The sequence below is a fragment of the Akebia trifoliata genome, chromosome 8 (genome assembly GCF_017979445.1).
Source record: "Akebia trifoliata isolate Shusen 1 chromosome 8, ASM1797944v1, whole genome shotgun sequence".
Lineage (NCBI taxonomy): Eukaryota > Viridiplantae > Streptophyta > Magnoliopsida > Ranunculales > Lardizabalaceae > Akebia > Akebia trifoliata.
The window spans coordinates 2,597,921-2,617,868 of NC_141382.1; the positions used below are offsets into that span (position 1 = coordinate 2,597,921).

The following is a 19,948-nucleotide window of genomic DNA, read 5'->3' on the forward strand; positions in this document are numbered from 1 at the left end:
ACTCACCTTCTTCAAATCTTTACTTTGCTTGGTATTTGTGATTCCATTCCTCCAACACTCAAAGACAGTTCATGATCTTTTGACTTGGAATGGATGTGAATCCCCTCACCTAATTGATACCATATTGAAATGTTTTGACGGTATATTGCAATTTCCACTTTGACCAAATAGTACATTGACTTTTTAAAATTATTATTTCATAATATATCATAATGTTACAATTGGGATTTTTCTCAAAATCAAAATGTTGTATCGGAGCAATATTTTTAAATGTTGGTTATCGCTATTTGAGAAGCTTGTCTTGAAATCAAGCGATGGTATCGTGTGCTTTATGGCTTCACTCTCCATTGGCCAAAGTCCACAGCATAATTAGCAATTTGGTGTATGTCAAAAAAAGAAAAAAAAATTGTTATCGGATTAATTCAAATACGATTTGGAATATACTTTAGTACTTGGCTTAAAAATTTGGTCAAAATTTGAAAAATGGCAAAAATGTGATATAAGAATGGTTTGGGTTTAATTCGATTTCAATACTCTAAAATATTTTTAAAAATTTGTGTGTATACGTATTAAATTTTTTATAGTTCTCATATTCAACTATTTAGAAAACTACCCTATCTTTTTAAGATTTATTATTTTTATATCTTATTTTTCAAAATCACCATTAGTACTCTTCATCTTTGAAAAATTAAGAACGTATGATATTTTTAGGCATGTATGTCAAACGCTTAAGCCTTATTACAAATCAATAACATTTGGGTACCTTTACACATATTCCATTTTAAACTAAGAACATATATATATGGGAAATGTTCAGCACCCTAAGTTTTACCACACACTTTAACAAATGTTTTTTGTCCTACATGGGTTAGAAGTTTTGGAATGGGCTGATTTTTGGTGAGGATGATCTCTATGATTAGAAGATCATCCTCCCCAAAAATCAGCCCATTCTGAAATGTTTAGCCCCATGTTTACATGTTGAAAAATCGTGGACCGTCCATTTTTTAAAAACCGTTTTTGATAGGGTTAGAAGTTTTGGAATGAGCTGATTTTTGGTGAGGATGATCTCCACGTTGAAAAATCGTGGACCGTCCATTTTTTGAAAACCATTTTTGATAGGGTTAGAAGTTTTGGAATGAGCTGATTTTTGATGAGGATGATCTCCTCACCATAGAGATCATCCTCACCAAAAATCAGCTCATTCCAAAACTTCTAACCCATGTAAGACAAAACACGTTTGTTAAAGTGTGTGGTAAAGCTTAGGGTGCTGATCGGGACCCTATATATATATATATAGGGAAATGTTCAGCAACAAACATTTTGGCAAAACATTTTTCAAAACATGGGTTAGAGGTTTTGGAATGGGCTGATTTTTGGTGAGGATAATCTCTACGGTGAGGACATCATCATCACCAAAAATCAGCCCATTTCAAAACCTCTAACCCCATCAAAAATGATTTACAAAAAATGGATGGTCCACGATTTTTCAACTTGTAAACTGGGGCTAGAAGTTTTGGAATGGGCTGATTTTTGGTGAGGATGATCTCCTCACCGTAGAGATCATCATCACCAAAAATCAGCCCATTCCATAACCTCTAACCCATATTTTGAAAAATGTTTTGCCAAAATGTTTGTTGCTGAACAGGACCTATATATATATATATATATATATATATATATATATAGGGTCCCGTTCGGCACCCTAAGTTTTACCACACACTTTAACAAACGCGTTTTGTCCTACATGGGTTAGAAGTTTCAGAATGGGCTGATTTTTGGTGAGGATGATCTCTATGGTGAGGAGATCATCCTCACCAAAAATCAACTCATTCCAAAACTTCTAACCCCATCAAAAATGATTTACAAAAAATGGATGGTCCACGATTTTTCAACTTGTAAACATGGGGTTAGAAGTTTCAGAATGGGCTGATTTTTGGGGAGGATGATCTTCTAATCATAGAGATCATCCTCACCAAAAATCAGCCCATTCCAAAACTTCTAACCCATGTAGGACAAAAAACGTTTGTTAAAGTGTGTGGTAAAACTTAGGGTGCTGAACATTTCCCATATATATATATATATATATATATTTTTTTTCTTCTTATGATTAAATTTTTATAGTACTACATCAACGGAATGTAACAGAACAAGAACAATAACTATTTTCTCATACGTTTTACACCCTTAGAGATCTTTATTTATATAACTGAGTTACCAAATCTTGTGAAACTCCTCAAAACAGAAACCTCCAAAAACAGAAAATCCTTAAGAAAATATTATTCGATTGCCCTTTTTGCACCCCTTTTACAAATTTGGGCAGGGGCAGAGCCCCCTTCACCTCCGCCCTGCATACACAACAGTAATTAATAGGTAAAGGTGTTTGGAACCCAGGTTGTGTTATCGACATTCACAGACAACCAACTTGGCATTCAATATAATTGAGCCAAATAATTAGAGTAAGGCATGGATGATGTGATGGAATGCATCATTTTGATCAGTAATGACAATACCTACCATTTTACGTATCAACTAAATTCTGATTTGTTAATATAGTTGCCTTACTCTTATTAGCACTCTGGGCTTGCCATTTTTCTGATGTAAGAATTTTTAGGAATGTAAAGGGATGTTCTTTGAGGACTTTATGTGAAAATGGGACCTCATGTGCTTTGCTCCAATTTAATTTCTGACTTTTAGATATGTAATTAGGTGGTTTTCGACCTCATCTTATTCAATAAATTATACTTGTCAAATATGAAAAAAAAAAAAAAAAATCTCGTGTTCCTTGGCCATACAAGTTTGATGCATGGACATAAATAACATTATAGCAATCAACCTATAGTACACTGGTCAAATACGGACCCTATAATGACATATCTATATTACACTAAGACAACTAAAATGAAATAATCCCAATTGGGAAACCATGCAACACAAAGTTAAGACAATCACCAATAAGAATTTTTTGTCTTGAAATTTCATCAAAAAAAGGGTCCTATATGGTAAATATACATATATGCCAATGAGTGTTTCTATCAATTTACACCTTTCAGAAGACCATGGAGAGAGAAATGGTACACTTTAATATATGCTTTGTAAGCAAATGGCTGTGAAAGCAAATTTCTATGGCCAAAGAGACAACACATACAGTTCATCTTAGACAGAAAATAGAAAAGAAAGATGGGATGCCAAAACTGTACCTTAACGGCCTGAATATGCTTTCTTTAGTAATAATGAATCCAAGAGGAGAAGGAATTGCACTGCTTAATTGACGAAGCAAACAACTTGTGTTCACCAAACCGTGTAAGAAACATAGAGACGCCTCATGATTTTGATCAACAGTAATGGGCAATAGTTCTTTACCCATATAGAGCTCCTGAACTCGATGATTGTTGTCTTTATGAGGCTAGTGAGGAATCTTGTTGGCAATCTGTTATCTCCTTAAATCCAAATAATCGTCAAATACTCTGCCACTAGTGCACTCTAGTAAAGCTTTTGCATTAAGTTCTCTCCCCAATCTCCAGAGATAATTTAGACCCACGAGAAGCTCTGTGATTGCAGTTTCAGTCTTTACCTGATCTGCAAAGTAAAGGGTTTGTACAAGAAGCACATTTGTCCTGGAAATCAAGGGCTGTTGCTCGAGATTCCGTTCAGATTGCCACTTTATCATGCTATGTGCAAGTGGAGACAACCATTCTAATATCTTCGCCAATGCTTCACTCCACTCTGCCCCGAGATCAGTTTCATAAACAGATGAACCCGAATTCTTCACATATGACTTCAGCCTTGCTCTCAAGGCGACTCTTAAACTTGTCGGTAACATATTGTATAGATCATCTCTTGTGTCAGGACCGATCAAGTGAGGAGATACAACTAGCTTCTCAATAACGATAATAACATTTGCATAGTGGAGAGCTAAAGCAGCAGCACCAAGAGTTGATGCAGGAGCGTTCAATAACCTATGCTTGGAACTGAAGAGGGATAGATTAGAACGAAGTATGTCAACATGGGCAAGTGGGTCTGCATCCAGAGCTCCTGAGAGAACACCATTTGAGCTTGGATAACCACGGCTTATCGATATGCAACTATGTGGAACAGGAGAATCGCTTCCACCCACGATGCATCCCTTGAAAGACACTCCATGAGCCAATCGTTTGGTTTTTGAATGTTGGCGTTTCACACGAAGGCTTATAGATGAGTGATCATGAGTCTGCGTTTTATTTGAGACAGAAATTGGACCTGATTTTGTAATTGGCCTCTCAATGGGTCCTGAAGAAAACCTAGCGAGGTTAATCTCAGATGGATAAACAGAAGATTGCGTCAATGCAGGAATCGACTGGCTGCGAGGAAGATAATCAGGATAATTTATAGTTTTTGAATCATTGATTCCAACAACAGTTTCCATTTGATTAATTCCAAAGACATGTTTGATTCGACCAAATATAGTGAACACTGATCTTGCCAGAAGGCGAACGGTGTAATCATAATTTCTGTTCCAAAGAGAAATCTCTTGCAGATTCTTCACCTCTTGTCGTTGCCAGATAACCTTCTGGTGGAACTCACGCAAAGTCCCTCGACTTGGGACATTGCTTCCCTTCATCCTCCTCAGATTCTGTTCAAGCTCCGCAAGAACTTCCAGCTCTTGATACAAATTTGCACTACCCGTAATAAATCTACCCATTTTCTTGACTTTTTTCTCCATCTTCTTCAATGCATATTCCCATCCATAGGGATCTGCATTACTCTGGATCAGATCATCGAACACATATTCGAACCGCTGTAAAGTGGGGTCCGTGCACTTCTTCCCAAGCCTGGCTACAGATCTTGAAACTAGGCTGAGGTTCTCAATTATTTCTGCACACACCAATCCTACAAGGAAATCATCGTCATCTGAAACAAGCCTCCTAACACCATCCGAATTCATGATCTCTTCCCTTGACCTAACAATGTCCTTATCGCTCAGAGACTGCCATAGATGAACCAACTTTGACATCAAGCTTGCAACTTCAAATGCCAACACTCCAATTGCTAATTTCTCTGGCTCCGAGGCATTCTTCCGTGGAATCCTCCACAGACTACCAAACCATGATTCAGTAATCATCTTTATTCCCCCAAAAAAACAAACTAAAAATAGTAGAAATAAACTCTACTTCGAATTAAAACCCACCGATCTTGCGATTCTGCATTAAAAAATAAAAATAAATAAATAACAATCAAAAGGGTTTAATCAACTAGAATGCAACCAAGTATCATCAATTATTTATGCAATAACACATAGGATTAGAAATAACTAATTTAGCATCAAATTCTCCTCCTGAAAAGCTGTCCTAGAAAATAAAATTTGGAGAACGAGCATTGAAGTTGAGGTGAGCCGTAACCCTAGTTCTCCGCACAATGCTCTTGTTTTCTGTCCCTAAACTAAACAATCAAATTCACTGGGAGAGATTTTCACGATAATTATCTTGAAAAACAAACAAATCCAATCCGTAGATCTAACGCCAGAATCGTCTATCAATCTTAGCATCAGTGTAAAGAACCAACGCAAAACCAACCATTAGAACTCACCAATTCTGTAGATAATCGAGTTAGAAATTGTTCTGGCACATCACCGATTTCTGTTCAACAAATCTAACCGATCCGATATTCCAAGAAAATGAGAGTCTACAAAGGAAGCAACTCGTAAGCTGCAGTGGTAACTCAGCCATGTCGACGGAACTCAAAATCGTAGGGAGGACTGAAGAGAACGATTTGTGAACTAACGAGTTACAAATCGTTTTGCAGCAGAACTGATTTCTCTCCAACGAATCTAACCGATCCAATCTTCAGAGAAAATGCGAGTTTAAGGAGAAGGAGAATTTTTTTTACAAAGGAATTAACTCGTAAACTGCAGTGATGACTCAGCCATGCGACGGAACTTAAATCATAGTAAAAAAAACGATTTACGATCTTCCGAGTTACGAATCGTTCTTCAAGTTCAACAACATCGATTCCTCTTTAATGCCCCTAACCGATCCGATACTGGAAGAAAATGAGAGTTTAATGAGGAAAAAGAGAAGAAAAGGCTTACTAAGAAAGTAACTCGTAAGTTGCAGAGATGAGTCAGCAATGTCGATAGAACTGAAACCGTCGTTTGCTCTGTTCCGATTTACAAATCGTTCTGCAACAACACCGATTTCTCTCCAACGAACCTAACAGATCGAATCTCTCAAGAAAATGAGAGTTTAAGGAGGAAGAATATAAGAAAAGGCTTACTAAGAAAGTAACTCGTAAGCTGCAGTGATGACTCAGCTATGTCGATGGAACTGAAATCGTAGAATGATAAGCGATCTTCTGAATTACAAATCGTTCCGCAACAACACCGATTTCTTTCCAACGAACCTAGCCGATACAATCTTTCAAGAAAATGAGAGTTTAATGAGGAGGAGAAGGAGAAAAGGTTTACAGTGACTCGGAAGGTTGAGTGGTAACTCAGCAATGTCGATGGAAGTAAAGGAGATCAAGTTAGGCGGAGATATAGGCACACCCGGCGTCAAATAGCCGCGGCCGAGACGGACAGACGATGAGGACAGAAGGGCACGAGACAAAATGGCGCGGAATACGGACAGACCGAGGTAGTGGTGTTGTCTTCTCAAATCATGGTTCTAGAAGTTAGAACTTGTTGGATACCGAGATGACTCAGGCGAGTCAACTAGGTTTTTGTGCTTTTATGATATAAAATAATTAATTTCTTTTTAATGATTTAAATGTCTCCCCTCTCCTCTCCCGATTAAGTTAGTTGTTAGTTGAACTTTTATAATCAACTTTTGCCTTCGGTTGAGGTTTTCTATCAATATGATCGTTAGAATTTGAGAAAAAATGTAGATTTTTTAGTTATCAATTTCAATCTTCTAAGGCTTAATATATATATTTCGTTCTAGATATACATATTTCTTCAGAATCCCTAATATCCCCAAGTTTTAGGTTTATTCCTATATTATTGTTCATGTTGGTCATATCACATTGTTGCCTGATTGTTTAGTTCTTTACAACAATCTCATATTTACATATTGTCAATGAGAGTCGGTCGTTTAGGAGGTTAACCCTTATGAATTCGTGCACAAGCGCAATCTTATGTCAAGTAGTAGGTTTGACAGATCATGTACTCTTTGTCACTACTTAATTTAGACTAGGATTTTGAAACCTAATCAGGGTTGGCCTCGTTTAAGATCTAAACTTAGATTAACCATGGTTTATGAATTGGGCAAATCGCATATATGGGATCGGTCCCCTGTCTACAAGATATCTCGTTAATAATAATAATAAATTTTTAACTATAATCGATTAGAGTCATGCTTTTCTCTCAAAAACGAACTCAAGAAGAGTGAACCTAAGTATATTTATCTCAGAATCATCTATATAAAATAAGACCATGGTTAGAGTCATGCAAACAAATATTATTTGGCCCATTGCCAACTATAATCGATTAGAGTCACGCCTTTCTCTCAGAAACGAACTCAAGAGGAGTGAACCCAAGTATATTTACCTTAGAATCATCTATATAAAATAAGATTTTGTGACTAAATATCTATTTGCCCACTTTATAATAAAAAAGATAATAATTTTTAAACATAAATGTATATTAATAAATAGTCTTAATTAAATCAGTTTAAAACGTATGAATAGTACAAGATGGGATGACTCGGATGAGTCAACTTGGATTTGAAATCAAATTTCTAGTGGCCTTGGCATTGGAGGGATTCGGTTTATTCTCTCGCATATTATGGAATATTATTGTGAATTCATAGTGAAGGCTAAACATTGGAGATTTCACTTAACCACAAAATGATCTATTGTTTAGTCCAATAAATATAATTTAGAGTCTGTAATGACTTTGTCTCACTTTGTCTTTTGTCTTTCGCACCGTTTTCAAACTTCCTGTTTGTTTTATTTGATCATTGATGGATATTTTTTTGGAAATTCGATTACGTTTATCAATGTTCTACCTAACCACCTGATGGATATTTGTTTGGAAATTCGATTACGTTTATCACTATTCTACCTAACCGCCCCGGAATGCCCAAGAAAACAAGAAATCGTTAACTTTTTATGGAGGGTTTAAGCTATGGTTTTAAAACTCGAATGAGTCCCACTAATTGACTCTTTTTCTTGGAAAACTAAGCCAAGTTGACTGATTTGGATTAATGCTAAAGTATGAGCTTCCATTGGACTACTTTGTTTTTCACGATGAGAGGATACTAAATCAGGATTTCGAATCAAATTAGCCTTGCTAAGTTAGTACAGATTTCACCCTTACAAGGATGTGTTTGGATTGAAAGAAGTAGAGAGAAGAGAAACTCATTAAGAGAAGTGAAGAGAAAATCATTTTCTCTCCGCCATGTTTGATTGGACAAGAGAGAACTTGAGACAACTTTGAAATTTTAAAATGTATCTAAGGGTAGAGATGGTATTATAAAATATTTTAAAAGGTTTTCTCTCCACTTTTGGAGTGAAAGAAAACCCACTTTTTATTATTTTTTTTTGTCTCATCTTCTCTCTAATTCTTTTCCCTTCTCTTCCTACTTAACAATCCAAACAAGAGAAATAGAGAGAAATTTATTTATTTTCTCTTCTTTTCTCTCCATTTCTCTCAATCCAAACACAACATAAGGGTCCTTGAGAATCTAAAAACATGATTTGATGCTTCAAGGTTGTAGATGATAAAATTCTATGAATTTTGAAAATATATATATATATATATTTTTCACTATTGAATTGAAATTTTAAGTTTTGGAATTGTTTCAATAGTCGTCCATTTTCAAAACTTTAGAACAAGGCCCCAAAACATTGTTTTTTAAATTATTACTTTTTGGATCTAAGTTTTTCGATGGAATTTAAAGATTTGTATAGTATTGGATTGCTAATGTGATAATCCAATTGGGCAAAAGGACCCTTAGTAAGACTTAAAATCTTTATCAAGTTAGTAAGTAAAAAAGATAATTATAGTGTCCAGTGATTTGGATATAAAACATTCAACATAAGTATTCTCATAGACATTCAACACCATTAAATATCCACTAGAAGTACTCTCACAACAAATGTTTCAAATAGATAATCTTAAGGTTCATGATCTGTAGAAATTTACAGAAACGTATACATGTTCTTATTCTATTATAGACTTGTCAATGGATGCTAACCGAATAAAAAATTGGTATTGGGATTCGAGTCTGATTAACTTATCAAATATCTGATAATATTTTATTTAGATTTGAATAATATATTAAATTACCTATATTAAAAAAAACCTTGATTTTTTTAATTTCTCCAACTTAACCCATCTTCAACCCTTAATTTTTTTTATCTTTAAAATCATATATATATCTTCAACATGAAAGATGGATTTAAATAGTTTTAAAATGAAATATTTTGAACCTACTGAGGTACATAGTCTTAAATGAACATTTCAAAATTTTCAATTTCAAGCTACTTTGTCATTTATAAGTCATAAAAGTCAAAATGAATTAAATTCGCCAGAGTATGATATCCTAAGATATAGACAATTTATTAAACAGTCGGATGGAGCAACATTATTTTCATGTGGACCTAACAAATAGGGATTAATAATAACGAGTAAGTATATATAGATTGATCTATAATATTTATGTTAAATAATTTTATTATATATACGGAAAAAGATTACATGAACTACAAGACCATGTAGATTGAGGATCGAGGTCATCATTTGGGTTACAATTACCATGTTGACCCAAATGACACCTTAGCCCTCTAGAATTTTTGGTCTAGAGTAGGTTAATTTTTATATTTTACCTGATTAAAGACTTTAAAAATGATCTATCATTGAAATCTCAAAATTAAATTCAAAAGTAGAATAGTGAAAAAAAGTGTTTTTCAATCGTCTTTTTGGGTGCCATAAGAGTATGCAGTTAGAGATCCGATTAGGTAATTTATCATCAAACCCAGGCCCAATCTGATTATTACCAGATGGGATTCAAATCAAATTTGATCCAAATCTGACCCATTGAGAGCCCATGTATCGAATCTGAATGTCAACTATTTCAGTAGATTATTTTTACTGCCGTACAAAAGAATGTTATAGTTGTCTTTGTGATCATTTGACCACTTTGGTCTTCTTTTACGCTTTAATGATTTAGTGGAACCATACACCACGCATGCTTAATTATTCTTAAAGTCGTGTTGCAGTGACCTCGAGATGGATCTCTTATAGCACATCTTGCCGTGAAAGTGTAAGAGAATCATAGATGTTTTCCTCCATCTCGAGGAAAAACATCAGGGTTTGCGCGATGCGAGGTCCAATCTTGAGGTTCAACATTATTCTTACTTCCTCTTGGACTCAATAGAAAATCTTACTTAGTTAGTCAGGTTAGCCTGGTTCTAATCGAAAAGCTTCACAGAATGAAAAAGCTAGAATAGAAGAAGCCAGAAGTCGAGAAAAGTTCCTCCTCTTTCTCATCTTTACTAGAACAAAGACACCTGTCATTTCTAGAGAAATTACCTCTCATCATGCCAGAACCTTCTAGTCCCATCTACATCTCTACTTTCTTCTACTAATCTCTCTCTCTCTCTCTCCTTCTATATATAGATATGTATCTCCTCCGTTTCTTAGATATCACATATCTTGGCCACGAATCTCGAGAATCAAGTCAAATGGGGGAGAAGGAGGACACGAGGATTATCAAGGCCATAAGCAGAGACGAGGAAGGGAAAAAGAAAATCGAAAAGGCGGAGGTCCACGTGCACAAACCAGAAACCCTGAAGTACATAGAGAGGAAACTGGTCGACAAGGGCGTGGCACGGATGGAACGTCACCCTGTCGATGGACTGGGACTCGTCCATCAACCAAAATCTGGACGCGGTGGGAAGTACACGTGGGAAGGTCCAGGTGACCCTGCAGAGAGCGAACTAGAAGCTGCACCAGCAGCGATAGATGAGAGAGATCCAAATTATGTAGATGAGGAAGAAGAAGAGAGGATTGTGAAGGGTGAAGATAGTGAGGTAGGAGGGTTAGTTGTTGGAGTTGCTGAAGTTGCTAAAGTTGCTAAGGTTGTTGAGGATAAAGTTGGGGTGGCTAGGGTTGAGATTCGACCTCCTCTTTAGGGCTTTTTTATTTAGAAAATAAAAACTAAGTTCAGTTCTTGAATTTGGATTTCTATGTTGTATGTCCCGTGTGATGTTTGGAAAGATGAATGCAAAGATTGGGTTAAAAAAATTTAAAAATATTTATTTAATATATTTTTGGTGGGGGAGTGATTTTTCACCATTCATATTTTATGAGGACTAATAAATAAATTTGAAGTAAGTACGAAAAAAGAAGCTCAACAACTCGAAAACGACTTTTCATTTTAAATTTGGGTGTTTGGTCTTAGGTGGCAGTGTCTACTCTATTTTCAACACTTTCAACACCTTGCCATTAAAACAGAATTTTAATTTTTTTAATATGATTTTTTCCTAAAGGTGCAATTTGGTTGGGTTTGATTTGATCACTAAATAAGAATCAGAACAAAATCAAATTTCATTGGAGCCAAACTATCCCAAATTGATTTCATTGGAGCCAAACTATCCCAAATTGAATTAAAGTCTGTTTGGTTTGGGTCGGTTCCGAATAATAATTTATAATATAAAAATAAATATAAAATTTCATATAATAAATCACTAATTTATCTATAAAAAATCATTAGTGTATTCATAAAAAATGATTGATATGTGTCCTAACTCTTAAAATAATTTATAAAAATTATTATATACATATATCTATTTATTTATTTCGTAGGATATCGATTCTTGATTTGATTTTTTATACAAGTTTGATTCAAGAATCGAATTACATTGATTAATTCTTTATTTTTGTAATTCAGAATTAAATTGTAATTTATTTCAAATCGAATCAAATCACTCCAAAGTCATCGATTTGGTTCGATTCTCGATTTGAATCGAATTAAGTTGCATCGTTATTTTTTCCACGAATTCTAAAGGATTGTGGTGTTGGATTGTTAACGTGATAATTAATAAATAAATAAAATACCCACAACTCTAATTAACAATCTCCCCTTTTATTTGAGAAAAAATCACCTTAAAATTCATATATTTTAAGTATAAAAAATACATTTTTTTTTTATATACTAATTTTTTGTTTTACAAATTTTTATAAAATTTCTATTGTAATATGACGTATGTTATAAGGTATAATATTTTTCTTCTTTTAATGTTTTAAATTAATGATTTATCTCCCAAATTTTGGTTTTTTTAATAACCTCAAAGCCCATCATTGTCTTATTTATTTATTTATATTTTATACAAGGGTATCCGGACCAATTTGCACACACGGACTATTTCCTTCTCTTCAAATAAGATTTATTGAACATGATTTTTAACCTTGCAGTCCGTGGTCACTGATATTAGTAATCGATGAGATTAGAATTTGAAATCGCATAAGGAGCAAACCTCTTGACCCGAAGTCTTATCACTCACCCACCTACCTGGTAGTTAATGCCCACCACCATTATTATTATCCTCACCATCAATATCATATTACTAAATTTTAAAATGAAACAAATAATATCACTATTATTATCATATTATTGAATTTTAAAATGAAATGGATAATTCACGTATAACTTATATGTTGCATATTTTTCATGTATTAAAATTTTATTGTATTCTGAATTGCTAACAAGGCCCACATGTAATGTATGGGTCAATTACCCTTAGGAAGATTTAAAATTTTACTGAGTTAGTTACGGTAGACTTTTTCATATTTTCCGCACTAAGAGTTTGTTGGTGGGTTAACGATAAATTTGAGAATTTTTAAACAACCACCCTGAGAATTCTATTACAAAATAGTATGAATTCTTAGTTTGGTGTAATAGTTTAAGAAAATTAGAATACTTTATATAAATTTTGAAAATCTCGAAAAACATAAGTTATTTAGTCAAACTTGTAAATCCTATTTATACAGAGCAAAGTCATTTTTAAATGTCTCTTCGAAAAGACATTTGAACAAATAAATGTGTCTGATTCATGAAAAGTCAATGCATGTGTCTATCAGAAGATGTATCCTTTGATGGAAATCCGAAAGATGTATCACTAATGAAACAAAATAATAGAGGTGTCAATGGGCAGGTTTGGGCCAGGCCTAAGTTGTCTACGCCCTAGTTCGACCCTAACGGATTTTGGCCCTGTTTGGATCAAATAAAATGACTAAAATCCAAAAATTTTAATAAAAAAATGTATTTTTCAAATAGTTTTTTTATTTGTATATTTGAAGATTACCCAATCGAATTGGAAATTAATGTCATATTAGCCAAAAAAAAAGTTTATAAAAGGTAGTTAAATTGAAAGTAGACAATACATTTTACTTTTATTTAAAAAAAAATATTTATTTAATTAAATATATTATGTAAATTTATATAAAATTTAGTAGTGGGTTGGGCACTATAAGGCACTAACCATTGTTTTCTCAAGTGGGCTGGGCCGAGGTAGCAGGCCTATGGACTCAATTGATATCCTTACAAAAGAAATTCCCATTCATGAAAATAAAAAAGACACTACTTTCCATAAATAACCAACCAGTGGTACATATTCAAAGAATTAAAAAAATAATAATAAATAATAAAAAAACAGATTTTATAAAATAAAAGAATCTCAACAATCAATGTATTTAAGTTGATCTCATTTCTTTTACAATTAACATAAGAGTCACAATATTCTGACTCAAAAATTTTAAATCGTGAAGTGCGTCTCATGTTAAATGATAATTTGAATTGGAAAACTTCTTTGAATCATTTTAATCTGACTTACCCACATGGCATACTCAATCGACACCCCTGACGTGACAGGTTTGGGAATCGTAGATCTGCTCTCTTTGGGATACAGAACTACGGTTCCCCATAAAAAGGTGCAGGTTTGTATCTTGAGGAGAGCAGATCTACGGTTCCCTAACCTGTCACGTAAAGGGTGTCGATTGAGTATGCCACGTGGGTAAGTCAGATTATCACGACTCAACTTCTTTAGAGTGCCAAAATTTCTCTCCAAACATGTTCCCAAAGGAATGAAAGAACACGACACGTTCTATTAATCCTAAATTATTGGATTATACATTGATTTAAATGATAAGTAGAAAGTACATCGATCACGAGTTCTAATATTTAAGACTCAATTCCCCTGCTTCAATATCAAGTCATAGATGACGAAAATGACAACCCACATAGTTATAATTCTAACAAAATATTCATAAATTGGCGAATAATCGGTAGGCCTTGATGTCAAGAATTATTTGTCGAACTGCAGCAATTGCCCCTAACACTGCAAACACTGAAAAGATCGTAGCGATGATAGTATTTCCCCAGAAAATTAAACTTCGTCGTGAAGGCCTAAATGTCACATTATAGAAAATCATTGGCAAAATAAAGTCTAAGGGAATGCAACCAAAAGCTCCAAATACCGCCATTATGTCTCCGAAGAATGGAAACATTGCAGCAATGAAGGTCGCTATAATTATTGTCAATGATCGAGAAATCAACCTTGGCACGACGTTCCGTATAGAGAATTGTTCGCTCTTAGGATCTGCCAACTTACGCTCAAGTACCTCATTTGTTAGCTGCAAGTACACCTGTAGTTCATTGATTCAAGTCGCAAAAGATGATGAGAACCACTTCTTAGGAAGTTCAATATATAGAGATTCTATTGGCACACAAACTTTTACTTATAACATACCAACCCTTTTGAAATTAACCAGTTGTTTATAGGGTGAATCTCCATTTCGTGCGCTGAATATGACAAAATTCCAAGTCCGGTACACTGTTCATTTTATTTTTCAAAACATGTTTTTCTAGTGAATTCACCACTTTTATAATCAATGAATTCGTTGATTATAAAAGTGATGAATTCACTAGAAAAACATTTTCTCAGAATTAAAATGAACAGAGTATCAAAACCAGAATTTTGACATAAGTTGTGCACATTTTGGGAAATATCTCATGTTTCTATGTAAAATGGTGTTAATAGAAACTCTTTTTGTACGTCGTGCTATGAGCAGAAGTTGATGTGGTAATAGAAGATTTATATGATTACTAATATCATTCTATTCTAGCTCTCGCGTACTTACCACTGCCACAGCCGATCCTTGTAGGAGAGTGAAGACATTGGTAATCAAAAGAAACCATTTGGGCACCAAAGCCTTCCCATCAACCATGAAATTGCTGAGAACAATTCCCGCGGAATGTTTGCTGAACGCCCAATAACCCGAGATGGCGACGCTAAAGAAAGTTGCAATTATTACAGCATAACACAAGCATAGTCCTTTGAACATCTTCCCCTTTACTGGAGGTGCTATGGTTGCCTGAAAAAAATAAAAGGGTGGTGACAATGCCAAGTGGCATAAACTACACAGATCACTAATTGGTGTGAGATATAAAAAGTTGGTGTGGTATATAATATAAGCCCTTATATATTAAATGTCAATCAAAATCCCAATTTTTCTTGAGAAGGGTATGGTACTTGATAAATTTGGGGGTTAACTCAAAATCAATTGTTGACAATGAGTGGAGAGGCCCAGGAGTTTATAAGGATAGAGATAAGGCAATGAATGTCCGATGTGGGACTAAACTTGATATGAATTGGATGATGTGGAGGAGAGAAACACCCACTCTCACATCATGATGAATTTGGGGGTCCAACTCAAAATCTATTGCCAATGAGTGGAGGCCCAAGAGCTTATAAGGAGAGAAACGGGACACTGAGTGTCCGATGCGGGACTAAACTCAACAAGACTTTGATCAAATTAAATCATGTACATTTAAGTTTATATAGAAAATTATCTATCTACTCTAATCACATGCATATCGTGATGGTACTTAAATTTTGTTTAATGGATTTCGTCTGTCCCACTTATCCTATTTTAAAAGAATTATGTATAGTGGCTCTGCATAAAATCAAATGATTTTACAACATTTGCAAGGTTACATTAAAAAAAATTTGGATAACAAACAAATGATATGATGATGATATAAACCTGAATTTCCGGAATGATCCCATTCCCATACGTGGTGGCGATGATAGAAATAGCACTATAAACACCAAAAATACGATTTGTTCGATCAGCATTCAACGAATAATCCTTGGGTGGTGCCTTATGGGAATATCCTGTAACAAATACATAACTTGCGATAAGTTTGATTTTTCTTAAGTGCAAAAAAATGTGCTTAATTACATCTAATCTACCCGTAATTATACTTACCTGTATAAATGGAACCCGCTGTGCAACATGCGCTGTAAGCAAGACAAAGGAGTAATGAAACAAGATTGATATGCCTTAAGGAGTGAAAAGATGGAATTTGTGCCAAAAACAACATCAGAACTCCAACAAATACTATGAATTCGTAAAGCTTCATGGTTCCCGATGGGCTCCATAACAAGTAAATGAACTGCAAAAAAAAAATCTTTAACAGTTAATCAGCGTTGAGTTTAGTTCCATATCGAACACAAATTGCCTTGTCTCTCTCCTTATAAGATCCTAGGCCTCTCCACTAATTTCCAATTGATTTCGAGTTGGACCCCCAAACTTATCATGGTATTAGAGTGGGCCTTCCTCTCCTCCTCGTCACCCAGTTAAAATCTTCACGTGCTTTAGTCCAGTCCGGTCCACATGTGCGGGGGCCTGTTGAGTTTAGTCCCATATCGGACACAAATTGCATTGTCTCTCTTCTTATAAGATCCTAGGCCTCTCCACTCATTTCCAATTGGTTTTGAGTTAGACCCCCAAACTTATCAATCGGTTATATTAATTAATATTTAAAAAACTCAATCACTTGACTCACTCAGATGTTGATCTAATCCACTTATAAATCTAATATAAACCATGAACCCTAAAGGACTGAGGTGTCATTTGGACTGATGTGACAAACCATGTGGTACAAAATGATCTTTTACTTCACTAAAACTTGAAATGAATTTGAATATTTTGAATTATCCGTTTTAATTATTAATTTAAGGTAACTTTTAAATAATTATTAATGTTACAATGTATTGATAGATAACAAGTAATATGAATTGTATACTTGGTTAAATTTATTGTAAAGAGAACTTTCTAAGGCCTTATTCTAAATGAAAATAATTTGAAAAAAAATAAAATAATTTATTTAAAAATGATGGAATGAGCAACATCTGACTAATAAGATTGATTGGAATAAAATAAGTTTACATTTTAATTTATAAATTATTGTAAATAAAATAGCATCATATGTTGACTTCTAACAGGGGATGGTTATATTTGAGTGAGAAATTAAAAATAAAAAAATAAAAAAATACATAGTTAGTTTAGATTTTAGAAAGAATGCTAAAATTTGAGCAGAAATTACTTGAATCTTTGTAATCTGTGATACATACTAACCTTTAGGCTTTGGCCTCCAAGCAGAATACAAGAAACAACTGCACCATAACATATGGAGAATTGAAGTGGGCTCATGTAATAACGACCCCATCTCGGTCCTGAAAAAATGCAGAGCAAAAATAAATTCCTCTCTCTGACCATGTAGAGCCTTGACCAAGATCCTCCTTTGTACCATGTGGACTGTCAAGCTAGTCCAAATGATAGTTTAGATCAGACTTGAATAAACAATTAAAAAAAAAAAAAAACAAATCTTGACTTTCAAAATGGATGGATCTTGACCTCTCAATTTGAAAATTGAAATCCAGCGATGAAAAAGTGTCTGGTGTAGGATGAAGTAAATTATTTTAATATGATGATAGGAGATCAAACAAATTAAGCTGAAATAATTGGGATATTATGATCTGAAACTACCAAATTTTTTTAAAAAAATTCATTGAATCCGGTCTACTCCTCAACTTGCCTAATTAAGGTATTAATTTAATTTCAAGGAGAAATTTATTGAATCTAATGAGGGGTTTCAATGATGGTCAAGGTTCATAAGTTTGGGGGTCTAACTCAAGACCTGACAATGAGTTGAGAGGCTCAGGAGCTTATAAGGAGAGAGGCAAGGCAATGAGTGTCCAATGTGGGATTAAACTCAACATGCCCCCGCAAGTGTGAGCCGAACCACGTGGAGATATGAGCTGGGTGACGTGGAGGAGAGAAAGGCCCGTTTTGATACCATGACAAAGTTTGGGAGTCCAACTCAAAACCAATTAGCAATGAGTGGAGAGGCCCAAGAGCTTATAAGGAGAGAGACAAGGCAATGAGTGTCTAATGTGAGACTAAACTCAATAACGTTACAATCAATATTTACCAATTTTAGTTATATAGAGATGTTGTTTTGGTGTCTTTAAGAAGAAATTCTGACAACTAAAATAAGAGGAATAAGACATATACATAGCTCAAGCATTCTGTAAGAGTGATCTGACTGTCTTTAGTCGAGTTTTTTCCTGCTCAGTTGCAAACAATCACTTACCATATTTAATGCATCGATCTATCATTAAAGTTCCCTTTTATTGAGTTCATGGAAATATTCTAAGCCATCGTGTTATAGGATAAGTTGTCTTACAATAAAATTCATTATTGTCACAATTCAATCTATTCCAACATTTCGAATCATACAAAAAGTTGATTAATATAATATAATATAATACTGATAATCAAAGAAAAATATATTAGGGATTATGGTATGCGGATTTAGTAGTTACGTACCAAGAATATCACGAGCCATGTCCCTAAATCGAAGTTGACGCTTCCCAAGTTGTGCATAGTGTTCCAAGACCAAGGAGAGAAGGTTGTAGGAATAAAATGTCACCAAGGCACCGATGATCAGGCAAATAACTCCACCTACCCAACCCAACAAAGCGAATGCAAAGGGTAGACTCAGAAGGGCTGGACCAACAATTGATGTCGTTAGATGATACCCACAGTGTAGCCATGACCCTGCAAAGTGTCATAATTAATCCACATTAATTATATATGATTTATTAGGTTGCATTAAGGAATGTGTTTGGTTGGAGTTCCTCGTGCATTTGTTCCTCAAAAATACTTTTCAAGTTCAAATTAATTTATGATAAGGTCTGAGAAGTACTTCTCACTGAAGATGGATGTCAAAAATGGACAAATACTGTAATTATCTTGCAAAAATCGAAGGGAGATTAAATTTACAAATTTTTTTTTTTTTTTTTTTTTGAATTGTTGTCACAACCTGTATTTAGGATCTAGATTTTCCCAGATCTCCGATGACTCGTAAAAAATGACTTATTGAAAAAACACATGATTCTTACTGTGTTTATCCTCGAGATAAGTGATATGTATCATTGGGATACGACCTTTGGATTTTAAACAAGAAGAGAGAATCATGTGTTCTCATCAGTCACAATATCCCAAATCCATAACTAAAATATTTTAGTGTGAGTGTGTGACACAAAGTCAGTGACAAAAATTTAATTAAAATTATTGGTGTAACTTTCAATATGATAAAAAAAAATATATAGAGAGATTCTATTGCCACACCAACTTTTGCTAAGATCAACCCAATTCGTATGAAATGACCAAAGAATTAGCACATGTCTTGGGGGTGCTCTTGAGCAACCCAATTCATATGAGTTGTCCATTTTTGTTCAAAAAACTTACATTAGAAGTGTGTTTCCATGGATAAATAACTAAATTAAGACCTAAAACATAAACAAAACAAAGACATGTAGAGGGATGGAATCACTCATCAAAGAGCTTTGATTGATTACACATCAAAGATTGATCTCTCTCTCTCTCTCTCTCTCTCTCTCTCTCTCTCTCAAATGAAATCTCATATACATCGAAGAATAACTCACCTTTGGACTTGAGAACAAAGAGAGCACCAGCATCGAGGGGCTTATGATCGAAGCTGTGTTTCTCCTCCTCTTCTTCTTTCACTCCATTAACAGTAATAGAGTTTGACATATCAGTCCCCATTTTTATTTTTATTTTTAAATTTTAAAAACGAAATCACTCTTTAAAGTTTAGACA

At 34.3% G+C, this 19,948-nt stretch overlaps 3 protein-coding genes across 4 annotated transcripts; 1 reads left to right on the top strand and 2 right to left on the bottom strand.

Moving 5' to 3' along the window:
* Positions 1–2,169: 2,169 nt before the first annotated feature.
* LOC147395429 (protein PSK SIMULATOR 1-like) lies at positions 2,170–6,702 on the bottom strand. 2 transcript variants are annotated; one of them, XR_015180851.1, is made up of 3 exons: positions 5,563–6,702; positions 3,198–5,177; positions 2,170–2,345 (listed from the first exon to the last, which is right to left on the bottom strand). XR_015180851.1 is itself a non-coding variant. In XM_086451503.1 (2 exons), the coding sequence occupies exon 2, from the start codon at positions 5,096–5,098 to the stop codon at positions 3,431–3,433; it is 1,668 nt and encodes a 555-aa protein (XP_086307629.1). In that variant the 5' UTR covers positions 5,099–5,177; positions 6,065–6,702; the 3' UTR covers positions 2,937–3,430. The 2 variants fall into 2 exon arrangements, 1 of the variants encoding a protein (XP_086307629.1); XM_086451503.1 differs by lacking the exon at positions 2,170–2,345 and having other exon boundaries at positions 2,937–5,177; positions 6,065–6,702.
* Positions 6,703–10,603: 3,901 nt separating this feature from the next.
* Positions 10,604–11,231, top strand: LOC147395430 (plant/protein). The gene has a single exon (XM_086449743.1). The coding sequence runs from the start codon at positions 10,660–10,662 to the stop codon at positions 11,107–11,109; it is 450 nt and encodes a 149-aa protein (XP_086305869.1). The 5' UTR covers positions 10,604–10,659; the 3' UTR covers positions 11,110–11,231.
* Positions 11,232–14,064: 2,833 nt separating this feature from the next.
* On the bottom strand, positions 14,065–19,945 carry LOC147395431 (GABA transporter 1-like). The gene is made up of 7 exons (XM_086451696.1): positions 19,774–19,945; positions 18,653–18,883; positions 17,399–17,496; positions 16,247–16,433; positions 16,022–16,152; positions 15,116–15,349; positions 14,065–14,620 (listed from the first exon to the last, which is right to left on the bottom strand). Exons 1-7 carry the CDS (start codon positions 19,892–19,894, stop codon positions 14,240–14,242), a joined length of 1,383 nt encoding a protein of 460 aa, XP_086307822.1. The 5' UTR covers positions 19,895–19,945; the 3' UTR covers positions 14,065–14,239.
* Between the last annotated feature and the right edge of the window lie 3 nt (positions 19,946–19,948).

Bases quoted from the DNA above. Each gene is read 5' to 3' on its own strand.
- LOC147395429 (XM_086451503.1), bottom strand. From the start codon at position 5,098: ATGATTACTGAATCATGGTTTGGTAGTCTGTGGAGGATTCCACGGAAG.
- LOC147395430 (XM_086449743.1), top strand. From the start codon at position 10,660: ATGGGGGAGAAGGAGGACACGAGGATTATCAAGGCCATAAGCAGAGAC.
- LOC147395431 (XM_086451696.1), bottom strand. From the start codon at position 19,894: ATGGGGACTGATATGTCAAACTCTATTACTGTTAATGGAGTGAAAGAA. The intron at 17,497-18,652 runs GTACGTAACTAC...GCATTTTTTCAG, and splicing joins CATGGCTCGTGATATTCTTG to GACCGAGATGGGGTCGTTAT. The intron at 15,350-16,021 runs GTTTATATCATC...TATTTTTTTCAG, and splicing joins GGATCATTCCGGAAATTCAG to GCAACCATAGCACCTCCAGT.